We start from the raw sequence: 16,541 nt of genomic DNA on the forward strand, positions 1-16,541 counted from the left end.
GGGCAATTCACAACAACATTCGCCTAATAGTGCAATATATACCAGGCATTCACAATCAGTTAGCCGACAATCTCAGTCGACATCACCAGCAAACTCACGAGTGGGAAATACATCCCCAGATTCTACAAGAATACTTTTACCGCTGGGGAGCACCAGACATAGATCTGTTTGCAACAAAACAAAACTCAAAATGCCAAAACCTTGCATCCAGGTACCCACACCCTTAGTCCAAGGGCAATGATCTATGGATCAATTGGTCAGGCATATTTGCTTACGCTTTTCCCCCTCTCCCACTCATTCCTTTCCTAGTCAACAAACTGAGTCAAAACAAACTGAAACTAATACTCATAGCACCAACGTGGGCTCACCAACCGTGGTACACCACACTGTTGGACTTCTCAGTAGTACCTCACATCAAACTCCCAAACCGACCAGATCTGCTAACACAACACAAACAACAGATCAGACACCCCAATCCAGCATCGCTCAACCTAGCAATCTGGCTCCTGAAGTCTTAGAATTTGTCTATCTAAACCTTTCAAATGGGTGTATGGAAGTCATTAAACAGACAAGAAAACCGACAACAAGACATTGTTATGCTAATAAATGGAAAAGGTTTGTTTTCTACTGCCAAGCAAACCAAATCACACCATTAGATGCCTCCATACAAAACATTGTGCGTTATTTACTACACCTCCAAAAAGCAAATCTCGCCTTTTCATCCATCAAAATTCATCTCACTGCAATCTCTGCTTACCTGCAGATTAAACATACAAAGTCACTTTTTAGAATCCCAGTTATTAAAGCCTTTATGGAAGGACTAAAAAGGATCATACCTCCAAGAACCCCACCAATACCCTAGTGGAATCTTAATATTGTACTTACACGACTCATGGGCCCACCTTTTGAGCTCATGCATTCTTGCCAAATCCAATTCTTAACTTGGAAGGTACCATTTCTAATAGCAATCACTTCACTGCGAAGAGTTAATGAAATACAGGCTTTCACTATCGAAGAACCATTTATACAAGTACACAAACATAAAGTGGTTCTCCGCACAAATCCAACATTTCTGCCAAAAGTAATTTCACCATTTCATCTAAACCAAACTGTAGAGCTCCCAGTCTTCTTCCCAAAGCCAGAATCAGTAGCAGAAAGAGCACTGCATACATTAGACATAAAAAGAGCACTAATGTATTACATAGACAGAACAAAACCATTTCGTAAAACTAAGCAATTGTTTGTTGCTTTCCAAAAACCCCATGCTGGTAACCCTATATCCAAACAGGGCATAGCCAGATGGATAGTCAAATGCATACAAACCTGTTACCTCAAAGCTAAAAGAGACTTACCCATTACACCAAAGGCACACTCCACTAGAACGAAAGAAGCAACAATGGCCTTTTTTAGGTAACATACCAATGACAGAGATTTGTAAGCCAGCCACTTGGTCTACACCTCATACGTTTACCAAACACTACTGTGTAGATGTGTTAGCAACACAACAAGCCACAGTAGGACAGGCTGTACTAAGAACATTATTTCAAACGACTTCAACTCCTACAGGCTGACCACCGCTTTGGGGAGGATTACTGCTTTGTAGTCTATGCACAGCATGTGTATCTGCAGCTACACATGCCATTGAACGGAAAATGTCACTTACCCAGTGTACATCTGTTCGTGGCATGTTCCGCTGCAGATTCACATGCGCCCTCCCACCTCCCCGGGAGCCTGTAGCAATTTAAGTTGCAATTAAAAAGTGTAAATATGTATATAAACATTCCTTTAGCACAAACTATGTACATACATATCTATTCTATTGCATGGACATCTTTAGTATTCTCATTCTACCACTCCTACCTCACCCTTTGCGGGAAAACAATCTAAGATGGAGTCGATGCCCATGCGCAATGGAGCCGAAAGGGAGGAGTCACTCGGTCCTGTGACTCGAAAAGACTTCTTCGAAGAAAAACAACTTGTAACACTCCGAGCCGAACACTAGATGGTAGGAACAGTGCACAGCATGTGAATCTGTAGCGGAACATGCCACGAACAGATGTACACTGGGTAAGTGACATTTTCCATATATATATATATATATATAACATTGCACAGTGATTATCACCACTGTGCAGTTCTAGTTAGGACTGGGTTGCTAAAGGAAATTGTTTTTTTTGTTTGCTAATAACTTAAACACGGTTTGACAAATCTTAACAAAACTTTCTAAAACAAGATTCATCCACCTCTGCTCCTTCCTGGATAGTTTAGAGGTGATCCGTCAAGCGGGGGTCGAGAAAAAGAGGGTGGACTCAAAACATGTTTTCCCATTGCAGTTTCCAATTGGAATTTTAGTCACCAATATAGCCAAAAAAGGTACACAGAAGTGCACCAAATTTGACAGAAAGCTAGATCTTTACCCAGAAAGCATGCTTTTTGTGATTTTGTGGTACTGAAATCTGCTCAGTAGTTTTTGAGAAATTTAGGTTCACATTTTATAGATATTTCACATGGTGGTAGTACTGTGGGACCAGCAGATCAAAAAATACTCTTGGATCGACTGCCGGCAACATCACCAAAGATGTATGTCAGCCATTTTATGACTCGGGGACGCAGTCCCCATGTTGTTGAAAGAAAGGATATCCTGTTGCAAGGGGTTCCAGGGCCCCATTCCCGGGACCCCAAAGCACTTCGATATGGGGCGGCGCTGCCTCACACACCCACATTTCAGTATGCCCTCAGGCTCCCCATCAGCGGGGTTCACACTGTAGATACACTTCCTGCAGTGAGAAGGAAAGTGCCAGGTCCTGCATCTGCACTGAGTGTGCTGGCAGTCAGGGACCTGGATCAGCAATGCAGGAGTTGAATCCCCAGCTACCATTAGTTTAAAAAAAGAAGATGGCTCTGGCCCAAAATAGAAGAATAAAAGAGTTACAACAGCACCATAAGTGTGATCCCCATGCTACAAGGAAAAAAAATTAAAACTAATTTGTGGGTCCCCAGGGTTGGACTGGGGAACTCAGAAATGTAGTTGTGTCCTCACCTCTTCAATATCGAAGTGGCAAGGCTGCATATTTACTGCTCCCTCATGGGACCACCTCTTAATGCCCACTGTGGCTCTGCTTTGTTTTTTAAGCTGTCTTGGTGCTCCAACGAGGGACAGGAGCACCACCAACCATTTACAAAAGTGTTGAGGGGATGCAAGGAGCACAGCAGCCCCCCACGAATGGTAAAGAAATCAAGCATTTTCAATGCAACAGGTCTCACATTTGCTCGAGTTAGAGCTATTAGCGGTGAAAAAAAAAAAAAAAAACCAGCGTGATCGCACTATGTAAATGCAGCGCAATGGCGCTGCGTGGAAAATAAACAGATAAAGTAGCCTGAACCCCAGGCTCAAAACATCGAGCCTCGTAAGTTTCTAGTAGTTTCTAGTAGTTTACCGGTGCTGTGTAGGTGGGCTAACCACCGGAAAAGGCATGATGTATGCATGCCTTTCATAAATGAAAGCAAGCGGATTTTAAAAGACAAGCCCACAAACCAATGTAAGTGACTGATGTGACATGGGTGTGGTTTGAAGTCCAAAGAGAGATTACTGAATGGACTGAGCACTTTGGGCTCGCCCAATGTCTCCTGTGCCATTGTATGCAAGACCCCAGGAGAACCAACCATCATTTTTGAAGCACCAGACCTGTAGCTGTATATTCTTCAGTTGGAGTGAAGGGACCCATTGTGGTGAATCCTAGGGGGGCAGTTTGTGGCCTGAAGAGTGTTAAAGAAAGAATCAAACACATGTTTATGGTTGCTTTGAATACAAATGTTTTATTTTAAACATTATGACAATTATTATTATAATTGGGCATTACCTTGGATACACCAGCCCTAATTTTCTTAGTGTGAACGTGTGTGTGTGCGTGCATATTTGCATGTGTGTGTGTGTGTGTGTGTATATATATATATATATATATACACACACACACACACAATTGTAATCAGAGTGTAAAAGTGACAGAAGTCATTGCATGTTATTCAGAACAGTCAACATTTTCTCTTGCTTCAAATTGTAATTCGTTTATATTGATCTTTTTTTATAATAACCTATCTGTACTCCTTATAAAATGGTTAACTGTGGCGTAGCGAAAACGGTGAATATATCTTAAATGTATAGCTACAATATGTATGTATCTTCTCTAAATACTGCTGTCTTTTAAGTGCATTGTCAACTTTCATCACGATGCCTCTGCCTGCAAAGTACTTAAAAAAGATTTTATTCAATGATTTGCATTTTCTTTTTGAAAATCGTCAAATAGTATAAACCAAAATTATTTTTGAAAGGGTACGCTTTGATCTCCCTTCGTTGTGAATTGAATGTATAGGTAGCTCACCATCAAATGGAATATTTTAAAAGAGGGGTTCCTATTTATGGCTCGTTCTTGCGCTCTGGAATGTATTGCTTGACAGTAAATCACATCTTCATAAAGCTCGCGACAGCTGTTATCCAGTCATTTAGTTTATAGTGGCTCCGAACTCTTTGGTAGCAGTTATTGTGCTTAATGGTCTTTGAACATACACTGAACTAGACCGCGGAAGCGTACGCCCTGCATACAATGCTGAATGTTTTTATCATGTTAACCTGATTTCCATTCCTGCTGATACTCGTTTAAGAGAATAATTTGCTTTATTTTCAGTCCTGGACGTTCGCTTGCCTGCTGTGACAATGAAATCATCATGATGAACCATGTCTACAAAGAACGGTTCCCAAAGGTAAATAATAGAATTACTGGAACTACTTCCCTCAAACAATGAAACTTACATTTAGGCAAGTGTTATATGTGGTGTTTGCGGAGTAAGGATTAAATGGGGAGACGAGATCGATGCTCCGTGTGCAAATAAATAACAATTAGGACATTTGAGCAAAGTGTTCTGAATTCACTGCCTCTGGTTATCCGCACTGGGTGTGAGATTTAAAGGTGACACGATGTCCTATTTAGCAATCATTACTTAATTGTGTTACATAAGTCTGTTAGGGTGGAACCTTGCATTCACAGTGAGAAATGATTACATTTATTCAGAATCCTAACCATATACTTCAGTGTCTAAAGACCTAACCATTTACTTTAGCATGTTTCAGAGATCTTTGTTACATTTGAATATATTCAGACAGTGTGATAGCTGGATGTATGGATATATACATAGATATATTGATGTATTTGTGACTATCAACAGAAAGTCTTGCTAAAAAAGATATCACCAACAAAACATCACTACAAACGACTAAACGTATATAAAACATTATAGAAAGGTTAAAGCAGTCCACAAAAATGTAACCAGATCTTTTCATTTGTACACAAAAAAAGGAGTTTAACCACTAATGTGAGCTTGTCAATACTTACCCTGATAGCCACACTAACTTTACAGTGCGGCTATGGTGAATGTGTTGATGCCCCAAACAAGATAAGATATTTCTGGTGAAAACACTAGAAGCATTTTCTCCCCAAGAAACAAAGTCAGAGCGCAAGGGACAAGCCTCCCTCATGTCCTTAGTTTGATTTTTTTTTTTTTTTTTGGATGTAACATCAGTACGCACAGCTGTAGGCTCCTAAGTGTGCCAGGCATGCCCAGGCATCATCCTGTGCACATTGTGCTCTAGGATTCAAGCTGTACTTCACTGATGAGACCTGGGTGGATCCAAACTGGGCTGCCTTGCTTGTGTTCCAATCTGAAGGGGACCTGGCCTGGCAGTCCAGGCTGGTCATTTCCCATTGCTGCAGGACCAAGATAGATTTGCATAGTAGATGAAAAACTATGGTATGGAATACAACCCAGAGCAATCACGAGTAGCTGAGAATAATTCAAATATTCCTTCCATCACCATGTTGTTTTTGCAGTACTTGCCCCACCTGGGGATCACATCATAAGATTTACCCCCAATCTTACCCCTTTGGTTAGATCCTTTATTTCTTTTTATTTTTTGGGAGGGGCAGCACTCTTGACATGGGCCATTGCCACCACCGCCAAGGTCAATACAGGCCTTTGCCCTTGTGAGGGACAGGTTGAGGGCTAAGCCTTAAAGGGTAGAAAGTCCCTTAAAGCAGGGATTTTCTCACTACATGAAGTAAAAGGGGTGGGGGCAGCCCACCCTGGCATCGGACCATACCCCCTAAACCAGAAGAGGCTTACAGACTTTCATACTCTCCCAAGGAGCAGATAGGGGTGTTTGCCTCCAGTCTGCCCGCTTGGAAGACTAAAAAGCTCACTAGACATGAGGGAATTCATTTCCCCTGGGGGCGAGAGGGCAGCCACAAGGGAAAGGCCCAGTGCCCTTCCTCACTGAGGGTAATTCAGTCTTTCTTCCCATTTGTGGGCAGCTTGTGGATTTGCCCCCAATCTCACTTATGGGGGGGTTTGAAAGCCCACTATGCAGTGCAAGAATCCACAAAATCCCTTCCAAACAGCATTCCCACCCTATTCCTGCTAAAAAAGTGGCACTCTGCTTCTGTGGTTAAGCTTAGCACCTTGATAGTAACAGTTCAAACCAAGGACGATGCAAATTTCACATGGTCCCTGATTTAATCCTTTGCTGTCTCAGATAGTAGACCCAGCCACAGAAGTGGAGTATTGTTTTATCAGGAGGGGACCAGCCAAATAATATTCAGAGAGCACTGCTAGTCCCTGGATTCAAGTTGAGAACAGGAAACATGTCCTTATCTACCTATGGGTCAACTCTAATGGACATTGAATTCTTGTCCCACATCAATGGGTTTGTTATTTCATAGAGTTCCATGCTGGTTGAGTATCGGCTTCTGGATGTGCACTGGGCTCACTCTGTACCCGAATATCTATCTATCTTATCTATCTATGACCACATTTCCACAGGGGAAGTATTTTTTTGTTTTGCTAATAACTTTGGCACAGTTTGTCGAAATGTCACCAAACAAGTCTCATCCACCTCATCTTCTTTCTGGAAGGTTTTGGGGTGATCTTCCAAGCAGGGGCATAGAAAAAAATCACACATTAGACACAGCTGCATTCACAACAGCTGCACAAAATAGCACCAAATTTGGCAGAAAGTTAGATCTTGGTCCAGAAAAAGTGCTTTTAGTTATTTGCTCTAAATCAATTCAGTAGTTTTTGAGAAATTATGGTTAAAGAATTATGTATACGATGATCTGTACGATGATCTGTACAATGATCTGTGCTGTGATTGGTTGACACCAACTAACTGCGATCATCCGTGAAGCCAACTGCGTGTTGGGATTATATAGCCTCAACTATTTTAGGACTCAGGGACTCGGTCCCCGCGTCCTAGAAAATAAAACTAATTAAGGGAGCAGGGTAAAGGTATCCTGACCCCTAGTGCCTTGCAAGGGTACAGAGGAAATCCAAATTTTAATATTTGTTTTGCCATTTTGGTGATACATATATCTACTGCGATGCCCCGTGCAGCCCCGTGGAGAATCGCAGTGGATCTGGGGGACCACAAAAAAGAACAGGTGTTGGGCACACGGTGGGGTTGGGTGGAGAGACTGGCCGTAGTCCAGCCCCATGCCACACACGACCGGGAGTTGAGCACTTGCCAAGGGGGCTGTACACACGACTTTAGACATCTTACTTTGTTAAAAAATAAAACTGTAATCCACTGTAAAAACAAAAATTGTGAAAGTGACATTACAGTTAGGAATTGTAATAATAACGCTTTTACATTAAGAAAACCTTAGAGATTCACTGAAAAACCAAAGTTTAAAGGAGCGTTATAGTTAGGTGAAATATCAGTTACAACCTACCGTTTTAAAATTTAACTAAACCACCGAAATTCACCATTTACAGTTATTTAAAATATTATAACTTATACCTCTAAACAACTATTTTGTATTTAATTATGTTTACATTTTAAACATAATACACTTTTTAAATTGTAAATGATTGGTGGAATGAAAGTGATGAAGCCACCAATATTATCGACAGAAACAATGATATGTTTAGATGGTCATGCCATCACATGACTAGAATGAAAATGCATGTTACCTATTTGGTAGTGCTTCTTGTTGATGAAATATGTGCCTAAACGATTAGAAATCTGTCAGTGTTTGGGAGGCACAGAGCATCGCTGGGGGTACCATGTATGCATTATCTAAAGGAATGCGACAGCTACATATGAGCAACTCAAACCTTCCGAAGACCAATGCGCCTTCTATACCCTGTAGATTACACCTCTTTGAAGAATAGTAAATTGAGTCAGGAAAAATACACGACAATATATGTTGGCGAGTTACCGATTCCAGACATAACAGGTTTGCATACCAAACTGATTCTTACTCATTTTGGAGATGCTAAATATTGCTTTGCAGGAACAAAAATGAGGGTCCTTTGACTTCATGCCAGGACACACCTTGTTGCCAATTATAGGCTTTCATTTGATAAATCAGTAAAGTTAAGTTTCATGAAAAAAGGTTTGGTAAATAATCTGTTACCCATGCACTAAGAATAAGGTGTTCCAGATAACATCTTTGTAATTGAATCAATATTTATGGATGGATAAATATAAAGAAAAGTATTTTTGTTAATTTTTTACCAATATATCTGTTATTATGTATGTTAATTGTTTTTGTCCCTGTTTAAATAGGCTACGGCTCAGATGGAAGAGCGACTTCAGGAGATTATCACAAACTACTCTCCTGACAACGTTCTTCCCTTGGCAGATGGAGTACTCGGTTTTACCCATCATCAGATCATTGAACTGGCGCGAGATTCGTTGGATAAATCCCACCAGGGACTCATCACATCACGATATTTCCTTGAATTGCAGCAGAAGCTGGAAAAGTTGTTACAGGAGGTACGACCCACCTTCATGAAAAGATGATTGCTTTCAGCTTATTGTTCCTGACATACTTTGGAAATGAGTTTGTGATGTTGGACATTTTCCTTGTCCATTTAAATGTGATGTGATGGGGACAAAATAGTGAGCATTAACCCTCTGAGACACACACTGTTAACTTATTCTGTGTGTCAGTGTTTGATAAACATGGTTTCACCAACAGAGTAAACGATCTCCTGGCATCCTCTATCGTGGAGGTTGGTGAGATGTGCCACTTCACACTAATCAGAGGTTGATTTGAGGAGATGAATTGTCTTATCAGGCTTTGCACTTGCTACCATGCTATCATCCAGTTTCAGGAACTAAACATACAACTAAATGTCAATTAACGCCTTGATAAACACACTCCCGTTTTCATGTAGTTATATCAGTAAAGATGAGCGTGCTAAATGAGAAACGTGTTGCATTTTAATGTCAAGACTTTTGTGTTATGTCTTACAAACATAATCAGCCTAAATTCGAAAAATGTAGTAATTTATAACATTTTACTTGTATTGAGACAGTATAAACCCTCATCCTGGGAGGATCTACAGGCATTTCCAGCCTCAAAATCTATTTACCTCAAGGGAGTGTCATATTGTCTGGTGGTTTTCCCTCATATGAACTTTAGGGTGAAGAAATGGAAAGTGGGTTGCCTCTGATCAGAGGGGCCGGGGGGACATCAATTGGAAAGGCAGTGAGCATTCACAAATAGATATTAACAATCCTCCATGGTGTTCAGCACCCAATTTCCACACTTGCATGTTGTGCCAAAAATAACTAGAGTAAATTGTTTCTGAAAAGTACTTATTGTCTTCCAGAATGTAGTGGAAGAGGAGTATCCTTTTGGCAAAATGTTTTGGGAGAGAAAGATCAGAATACACAGTCTTAAAGTAAATTGCTGCCATGATGACAATTCCTGTGGATTGTCTGTCCGGCCCAGGAGGAGTGGTCGTAAAGATCCATGATTTATGAAAAAAAACTAAGAAAAAAGGAAATGCAGTTTCTGAAATGCCCTTCCTTAGAGGCTATTCACTCTATATTGCTCTTGGATTTTTTATTTTTTTTGCTAACTCCCTGACGTTGTGGTACTAATAGTACCGTCTCATTTGCACTACAGGAACTATCCAGGTGCTCCAGCTTCATAATATTACTTATAGTGTTGAGAGTCGAGAGGTGTGAATTCATAATTGTTTTATAGCAGCTGGAAAGATTATGAAGTGACTATACGTTTAAGGACCCCAGATTTTTGCCTTCAGTGCAGCCCAGTTCTGATCTCCATTAAGGATTGTATACCTCTCAGCACTGATGAGTTTATATTAAATGTATTTTTTAAATGATTCAACCCTTCCCTCATGAACGTACTGTAATATTCACATTCCCGAATGCCTGGAAACATGTTGCCATCATGCATCTGGTCATTAAACCATCGCCTGACCCAGCCACGCTTTTCAACTACGGACCTTTCTCCCTCCTTCCATACCCGGCAAACATCTAAGGGAAACTAATCAACTGACACTTTACTGACTACCTTAGCAACCACTTGCTCCTCAATGACACGCAGGGCAAATTCAGGCCCAACCAAAGTACAGAAATAGCACTCATCACTGCCACAGATGACATCCGCATGATTAATGACAGAGGAGACGCAGCACCCTCCTTCTCCTGCACCACTTTGTAGCATTTGACAAGTTCACACACCCCATCCTCATCAGGTGTCTGCATGAGACATGAGACTAGTATCCAAGGACCCGCTCTCTGCTGGATCCACTCCCTCTTAATGGAAGGCAGGCAAGCTGTTAGCCTGGCACCTTGCACCCTGGAAACCCATAAACTCAACATCGTCTGCACACACATCATCAACATTCTCTCCTACTCAGCCGACATGCAGCTCATAGTCTCCCTCTCAGATAAGACCCCCAACACAAGAAACAATTTCATCGCCTACTTGACTGAAGTCACTAACTGCATGAAAGCTAACTGTGTCAGGCTCAACTTTGCAAAGTGCACCTCTCTGTGTGATTCCAAACAGTGGATGGCCGAGCTCAAACTCACACCCATCCCCAGAACCCATGCCTGGAATCTTGGAATCATCAACAGCAAGCGGGACATGACTGCATCAATCAACACCGTCACTGCTTCCACACCAGGAAGATGCTGAGGAAGATCTTCAAATGGCTCCCAAGCAACACAAGAAAGACGGTCACTGATGCCCTGGTCAGTAGGAGGTTGGACTATGGGAACACCCTCTACTCTGGGATAACAAAGCAACTTATGAGAAGGCTACAAACCTTCCAGTACTCAGCTGCTAGACTCATGCTCAACCTCTCACACAGAACTTGCATATCACCACACCTCAGGGACCTACACTGGCTCCAGACACACAATCACTCTCAACTCACACACCCATTTAAGGCACTACACAACTCAGGCTTCACCTATGTGAAAAGTTGCATTTCCTTCCACCAACCATCTAGACTCCTCCACTCTAGCAGACTCTTAATGAATCAATCAGGTGGATTTATATAGCTCAGCTAGTCACCGGCGAGGGTATCCAGACACGTGAGGGTCATGATGGTTCAGATAACTTTCAAACAGCCAGGTCCTGAGTGCTCTCCAGAATTCCAGTAAAGAGGCAGAGGTCCATAGCTGCCGAGTTAGGTTGTTTCAGGTTTTTGCGATGAAGTAGGAGAAGGAGCGTCCTCCACTGTTGCTTCCTGTGGATGTGGGGGGTGCGGGCGAGGGAGGTAGAGTGTAGTTGTCTGTTAGGGTGGTGGAAGTTCAGCTGATGGTTGATGTAGGCTTGTCCTCAGTTGTGCAGTACTTTGTAGGCATGGATCATCAGCTTGAATTGGCATCTCTTCTGTATGGCGAGCCAGTGGCGTTTCCTGAGGTGGGGGTGATGTGAGTCCATCTGGAGTGTTTGTGGATAAGTCTGGCAGCGGAGTTCTGTATGGTCTGGATTCTGCAGAAGGTGTATGATGATCCCTGCATAGAGTGTGCTGCCGTAGTCTAATTGGCTGGTAATTAGGGTCTCAGTGATTGTACGTCTGATGTTCAAAGGGAGCCATTTGAAGAATTTTTGTAACATGCGGTCTGTGCAAAAGCAGGTGGAGACGATTTTGTGATCTGGGACTTCATGGTCAGTTTGCTGTCCAGGATTATGCCAAGATTTCTGGAGTGGTCGGTACGTTTGGGTGACAGTCCCAGTTCCAAGGGCCACCAGGAGATGTTCCAAGGGTATGTATTGTTGCCAAAGATTAGCACTTCCATTTTATTCGTGTTGAGCTTCAGGCAGTTGTCCTTCATCCAATTGACAACGCCCGTCATGCATCTGTGGAAGTTGATTATTGTGCTGTTGGGATCTTCTGAGAGTGACAGGATGAGCTGGGTGTCCTCTACAAAGAATATGCTGTTTAGTCCGTGGGATCTGACCATGTTGGCCAAGGGCGTCATGTAGGTGTTGACGAGGATGGGGCTGAGCGAGGCTTCTTAGGGGAAATTGCAGATGATCTCCTTGAGTTGAGAGGTGACTGGAGCTAAGACAGAGCTTCTGCGTTCTTCTGGTGAGGAAGGAGGTGATCCACTTGAGGGTGTTTCCTTGGAAACCAATGTGATGCAGTCTTGGCCCAGAAACTATTACATTTTTCACATCGAAGGCTGTCCCTGAGGAAAAAAACATCTTTGTAAATTTTCATTTTATACCTAAGACCCCTCCTAAACATCAGGAGCAATATTTCCTTAAGAGAATGCAGGAGTTGCAGACTATAAGACATGTATCAACACATGTTTCTTCATATGTCTGTTTAATGAAAACATACTTAAAAGGTTTACATATGTTTTGAAAATAATTACATAGACGGGTAATTGAAGCATATTAATCTTTTTTAAAGGTTTAGATTAGAATTTTGCCGGAGTAACACTATGCCTCTTATTATGGATTTAATTTGTTCTGTTGCTATGATGCCATTGACCTTTATGAGAATGTCTGTTCTATTCTGTGAGTTTTTGCAAAGCACATAGCCACTCAAAGGCCTCCCAGCTCTAGAACAGAGTCCAGGTAAGGGAAGCTTACCTAGGTGCTAAAACAAATAGAGCCACGTTTTCACAGCATTACGAAAGGACAGTTCATTGGTCAATTTGTTCAGTTTGTGAAAGAACTCTATCCAAAGGCGAGAGCCAAAGAGTGGTAGGGGACTGTTACTGAATAGTTTTAATGATTAAAATGATGGTTGTTATGCCATCTAAGAAAACAGAACATTTTAGTACTATTTATTAAGACTTTGAAATTCAGGACATTTTATAATATAGAAAACTTCTACAACTCCGGGGATGGTATGCAAGTGAGGACTGTGGAAGAGGGGTTGTTTAGAGCTGTGATCATCCTTTCTGTAATTTCCAGGCAGCATCGCAAAGTGCCCCGTCCATATATAACCCAACATAATCAACGGCATTGTTCTAATCCAGTGGACCAGTGTTTGAGATTCACACTGCACTTCTCATGGAACCAGTCCCCTTTCTCCTTTACATATAAATGAGGATGGAATTTAGAGGGATTGTTCTTGATTTTTCAACTTCGATTACCTGACCAAGAAGACACAGTAGGTTCCATGTCTGATCCAGAATTGAGGCATATCTATTGGACCTCTAGGTCCAATAGACCAGAGCAGAACTGTAACTCACACATAATGCAGACTCTAAGCCGTGATTTTGGTCTCCAGATGGTAAACCTTTCAGAAAGTCTCCTCTGCATAGTCAGTAAATCTGTGTGCTGGAAAGTAGATGGTACAAGTCAAGTCGAAGACAATTCTGCCTGCTACTGTGCAGGTTTTCCCACCAGGCGATGGTAGTTGCCAAATGTATGGGCAATTTTGGACAACTCTTAGAATTCAAACTCTACATTACGTTACGTGTGTCAGTGAAGAAACTTCATCAATTCTACATTGCTGTTATAATATTAGAGATGTCCTGCGATAATAGGCATCTAATTTGCCATATTTTCTTTGAAAACCAAGAACCTGCTGTAGATTTTCCAGCCTGGAAATCTAAATATCCGCAGGTTTCTATGGACATGTTCTTTTCTTTCAATGTATATGCTATTCCTATTTGTTTTTTTGTAGCAAATATTCTTACTTCATTCAAGGCCAAAATCCGGGTTGGCACCATGCTGAGCTATGGAATTATTACTGAAGGTGTTTTCAAGGTTCCTCTAAGACCTCATGATATTATTGTGAGAATGTGAGAAAACCATCTCTTCCATCGTGCTTCCCCAAATTTTCTGATTATGGTGGGGTCGGTATACCTTAAGTTTTACCTCTTGGAAGTTTTAGCCTGCCGAGAAACCGCTATTCACAACACCCCGAGAGCAGGTTTCGCTAGTTAGTTGGCAACGTTTTCAATATATGACAGCAATGGAGTGCTCACACTCTGCAAAGCCTTACCAAATATGAAATTCCATGTGTGAGTCTCCACTAAAACCTTTATTACAGACATCTGGAGAAAACCCACAATTACGGGCATAGGAGTGTCCTAGGTCATGACTGTCTTGAATTGGAAACTGAATGCAGTATTGCAATAAAGATGCTGAATGGAACACTCTGCACATCAGTTTTCATTCTGCGTTTTATAAATACGGGCCAGCTGTTTAAGATTTTCATATAAAATGACAATTGTGGCACACTTACATTTGAAAATGGTAACATGAGCTTAAGTACTGAGTCAGTCCTTGCGGGCAGCTTGTAGTTGCTGGGGATGGTGATGTCCGGTCCAGAGGTTGTGTGTGTTCATGTCTCGGTGAGGAAGGCGTGTCCGGGTGGGGGGCATCTGTCAGGTGACAAAGCTCCACGGCCTGCTTGTGCAGGGAGCAGAGAGTGAGGAGAATGCACTTGAGGTGGTCTGGAGATAGTTTTGGCCGTTCCTGCCACTGGGAGGTCTGGCGTTTGGCATGCGGAGAAGGTGAGGTGGCAATGGCGGCAAGAGAAAGGTCCGAGGATGTGCCTATGGGAAGCGTAGTAACACTAATACAAATACTGGTATAGAGTAGGGAAAAATACAAATGTGTTATACATCACAGTGAAGATATTAATTGGTCACTGGAAAATTTTGAAATGTATTCTTGTCTTACTTTGTCCCGCTGTTCCTCTTAAGGAACAACACATATAATATACAATTTTGACACAATACACAACAATAAAACACATATGTACATCACATCACAGTGATATATACCCAATCATACATCACAATTTTCCAAGACCAGATACTTAGTGCCCTGAATGTTGCACTCAAACTTCCACCGCTTTCCACAACTGTGGGCTGCTGAACACCATCTCCAAAAGCAGTCCTCTCTGTGTGGTAGTAGAGATAAATACTGTCACTGATTGATAATTGTTCATGCTGATTAAGTGGGGTGTAATACTATATTATAGTCTCTTAGCTCTTAGTTCATAAATTCGTAATAATCCTCAAATTGTTGGTCCGACAGTGAGAAAAGTGAAAATGACAGAATACAGACACTCCAAGTTCCCCACAGCATGATGCAGGTGTCTCAAAGGCTTCGCGAGTGATTTTCTAAGCCAGGAGTGAATATTAAGCTCTCATATAACTTTTACAGAGCTTATGTTGGGATACGAGTTAGTAACAATGCCTTCTCGTACCATAAAAGAAAGGCGCTTTTAAAGGAATTTGGAGTGTCTCTCTCATAAAAATAAGATCGGGTCAGTGCTCATAACTACAAAAAAGATACTTCTTCCTATGTCCTGATGAGGCCCATAAATGGAGGGTCGAATCCCGTCAACAAAACAATGTGAGGAGTTTTACGAATTCATGAACTAAAAGACGATAATATAGGATCATACCGCACTTATTCAGCACGAATAATTATCAATTAGTGACGATATTTATCACTGCTACCTCATATAGATGACTGCTTTTGGAAAAGGTGTTCGGCAGCCCACAGTTGTGGATAGCATTGGAAGTTTTGAATGCAACATTTGGTGCACTAAGTACTTGGTCTTGGAAAATTGTGATGTATAATCGGGTATATGTCTCTGTGATGTATATATGTGTTTAGTGTTGTGTATTCTGTCAAAATTGTATGTTATGGGTTTTGTTCCTTAAGAGGAGGAGTGGGACAGAGAATACATTTGTTTATATAAAGCATTAGTGCCAGAAATATTACATTTTTCCAATGACCAATTGATGTCTTCACAGTGATGTATAACACATTTGTATTTTTCCCTACTCTATACCAGTATTTGTATTAGTGTTGTTAGATAGCCCAGGTATAGTGGGGTTAGAAGGGCTTTCCTCCACGGTTATGCATATGGGGGAAGTGTGGTGGCAGGTGAACCAACATCCAAGGTTCCGTGCGTGGAAGGTTCTGGCATCGTATCAGTGGATGGTGCGAGATCCAGGGTCTGTGGTGCTGGGAAAGGTCATGGCACAGACAGGCTTGCCTTTGGCATGCCTTCGACGCACCATCAGTGCGAGTGCACAGCAACCACCCTTAAAAAGAGGGGGAGCGATTGGTCAGCTGAGAGGCGGGAGGGCTGGAAGCACCATGAGGGCAGGGCCAGAGCAGCGGCAGGGAGCAGGGAAGTGGTACAGGAAAGCACGCTAACAGAAAAAGCACACAGTGAGAAAAGTGAAAACAACAGAATACAGAAATAATAGTTAAAAGAGAAAAGGTAGA

At 41.8% G+C, this 16,541-nt stretch overlaps 1 protein-coding gene across 5 annotated transcripts in view; it reads left to right on the forward strand.

The window, feature by feature from the left end:
- MAST4 (microtubule associated serine/threonine kinase family member 4) overlaps positions 1–16,541 on the forward strand; it is a 1,720,607-nt gene that overhangs the window by 1,457,320 nt on the left and 246,746 nt on the right. For all 5 annotated transcript variants that reach the window (XM_069222961.1, XM_069222970.1, XM_069222979.1 and 2 more), the window contains 2 exons: positions 4,683–4,758; positions 8,618–8,827. In XM_069222961.1, the coding sequence (XP_069079062.1) occupies positions 4,683–4,758; positions 8,618–8,827 (286 nt within the window). The remainder of the gene's footprint in view (positions 1–4,682; positions 4,759–8,617; positions 8,828–16,541) is intronic.

Source organism: Pleurodeles waltl, chromosome 1_1 (assembly GCF_031143425.1).
Source record: "Pleurodeles waltl isolate 20211129_DDA chromosome 1_1, aPleWal1.hap1.20221129, whole genome shotgun sequence".
Classification (NCBI taxonomy): domain Eukaryota; kingdom Metazoa; phylum Chordata; class Amphibia; order Caudata; family Salamandridae; genus Pleurodeles; species Pleurodeles waltl.